This window comes from Eimeria mitis, genomic scaffold (genome assembly GCF_000499745.2).
Source record: "Eimeria mitis Houghton genomic scaffold, Emh_scaff3509, whole genome shotgun sequence".
NCBI lineage: Eukaryota > Apicomplexa > Conoidasida > Eucoccidiorida > Eimeriidae > Eimeria > Eimeria mitis.
In genome coordinates this window covers 2,669-3,986 of record NW_013571852.1, presented here as the reverse complement: position 1 = coordinate 3,986, position 1,318 = coordinate 2,669, and the positions used below count along the sequence as shown (strand labels likewise).

Sequence of the window (1,318 nt, the reverse complement as noted above, 5' to 3'; positions counted from 1 at the left end):
TGCCGCTGTGTTTTTAAACTGTATGGAGGAGGAATGAATTGCTGCTGCTGCTGCTGCTGCTGCTGCTGCTGCTGCAGCAGTTAACAACTGCTGCAGCAGGAGTAAGCAGCAGCTACAGCAGCAGCAGCAGCAGCAGCTGTTGCTGCTGCTGCTGCAGCAGCAAACATGAAAACTGCTGCAGCAGCATCTCTATACACCTCGCGCTTACAGCGCATCTGCTGCTGCTGCGGTGCTGCTGCAGCAGCAACATAAAAAGAAGAAAAAGAAAGAAATAAATAAAATAAATTAAAGAAAGAAAGAAAAGACAATAAAAATAAAAAAGATAAAAAGATATACAGCAAAAAAAGAAAAAGAAAAAGAATATAAACAAACACACGAACAAACGAAAAACAAACAAAAACAAAATATATTATATTTATATTTATTTATATATATATATTTTATATATATATTTATATTTATATTTATATTTATATTTATATTTACATTTATATTTATATTTATATTTGTATTTATATTCATATTTTTATATTTATATTTATATTATATTATATAAATATTATATAATATTTTTCTTTTCTTTTCTTTTCTTTTATATTTTATTTCATTTTGTTTTTTATTTTTTTTTATTTTATTTTATTTTTATTTTATTTTTTTTATTTTTCTTTTATTTTTATTTTCTTTTATTTTCTTTTATTTTTATTTTGTTTTATTTTATTTTATTTTTATTTTATTTTTTTTATTTTATTTTTTTTATTTTATTTATATTATCTAGCATAACCACGAAACATATTTGGGTGGTTTGCTGCTGCATCACCGCGCAGAGGCGGCATCCCCATGTGCTGCTGCTGCTGCTGCTGCTGCTGCTGCTGCTGCTGCTGCTGGAGAACAGCAGCAACAGGTCGCGGTGGTGTTCTATATGCTGCTGTCTGTATATGGGGTTGCTGCTGCTGCGCCCCTGTGTTTATATGTAGCTGCTGCAGCCGCTGCAGCTGCTGCTGCAGTGCTGCTGCTCCTAGAGGTATTTGCTGCTGCCTATTCAGTGCAGCAGCACCAATATATTGCTGCTGCATCGCATAGGGGTTTGTTATATAGTGCTGCTGCAGCGGCTGCTGCAGCGGCTGCTGCATCTGCTGCTGCAGCGGCTGCTGCAGCTGCTGCTGCAGCTGCTGCAGCGGCTGCTGCGGACGGTACAGGTACGCCTGCTGCTGGTGCTGCTGCAGCAGACTTGCTGCAGCAGCAGCAGGTGCAGCAGCAGCAACAGGTGCAGCAGCAGCAACATGCTGATGCTGCTGCTGCTGACGAGAGTATACAGGGA

The 1,318-nt window shown here is 37.9% G+C and overlaps 1 protein-coding gene across 1 annotated transcript in view; it reads right to left on the bottom strand.

Moving 5' to 3' along the window:
* Positions 1–767: 767 nt before the first annotated feature.
* Positions 768–1,318, bottom strand: part of EMH_0066750 (uncharacterized protein) — a gene marked incomplete at both ends in the record, with an annotated part of 2,409 nt that continues 1,858 nt past the window's right edge. Inside the window, one exon of the mRNA XM_013498544.1 lies at positions 768–1,318. Coding sequence (XP_013353998.1) covers positions 768–1,318 — 551 coding nt within the window.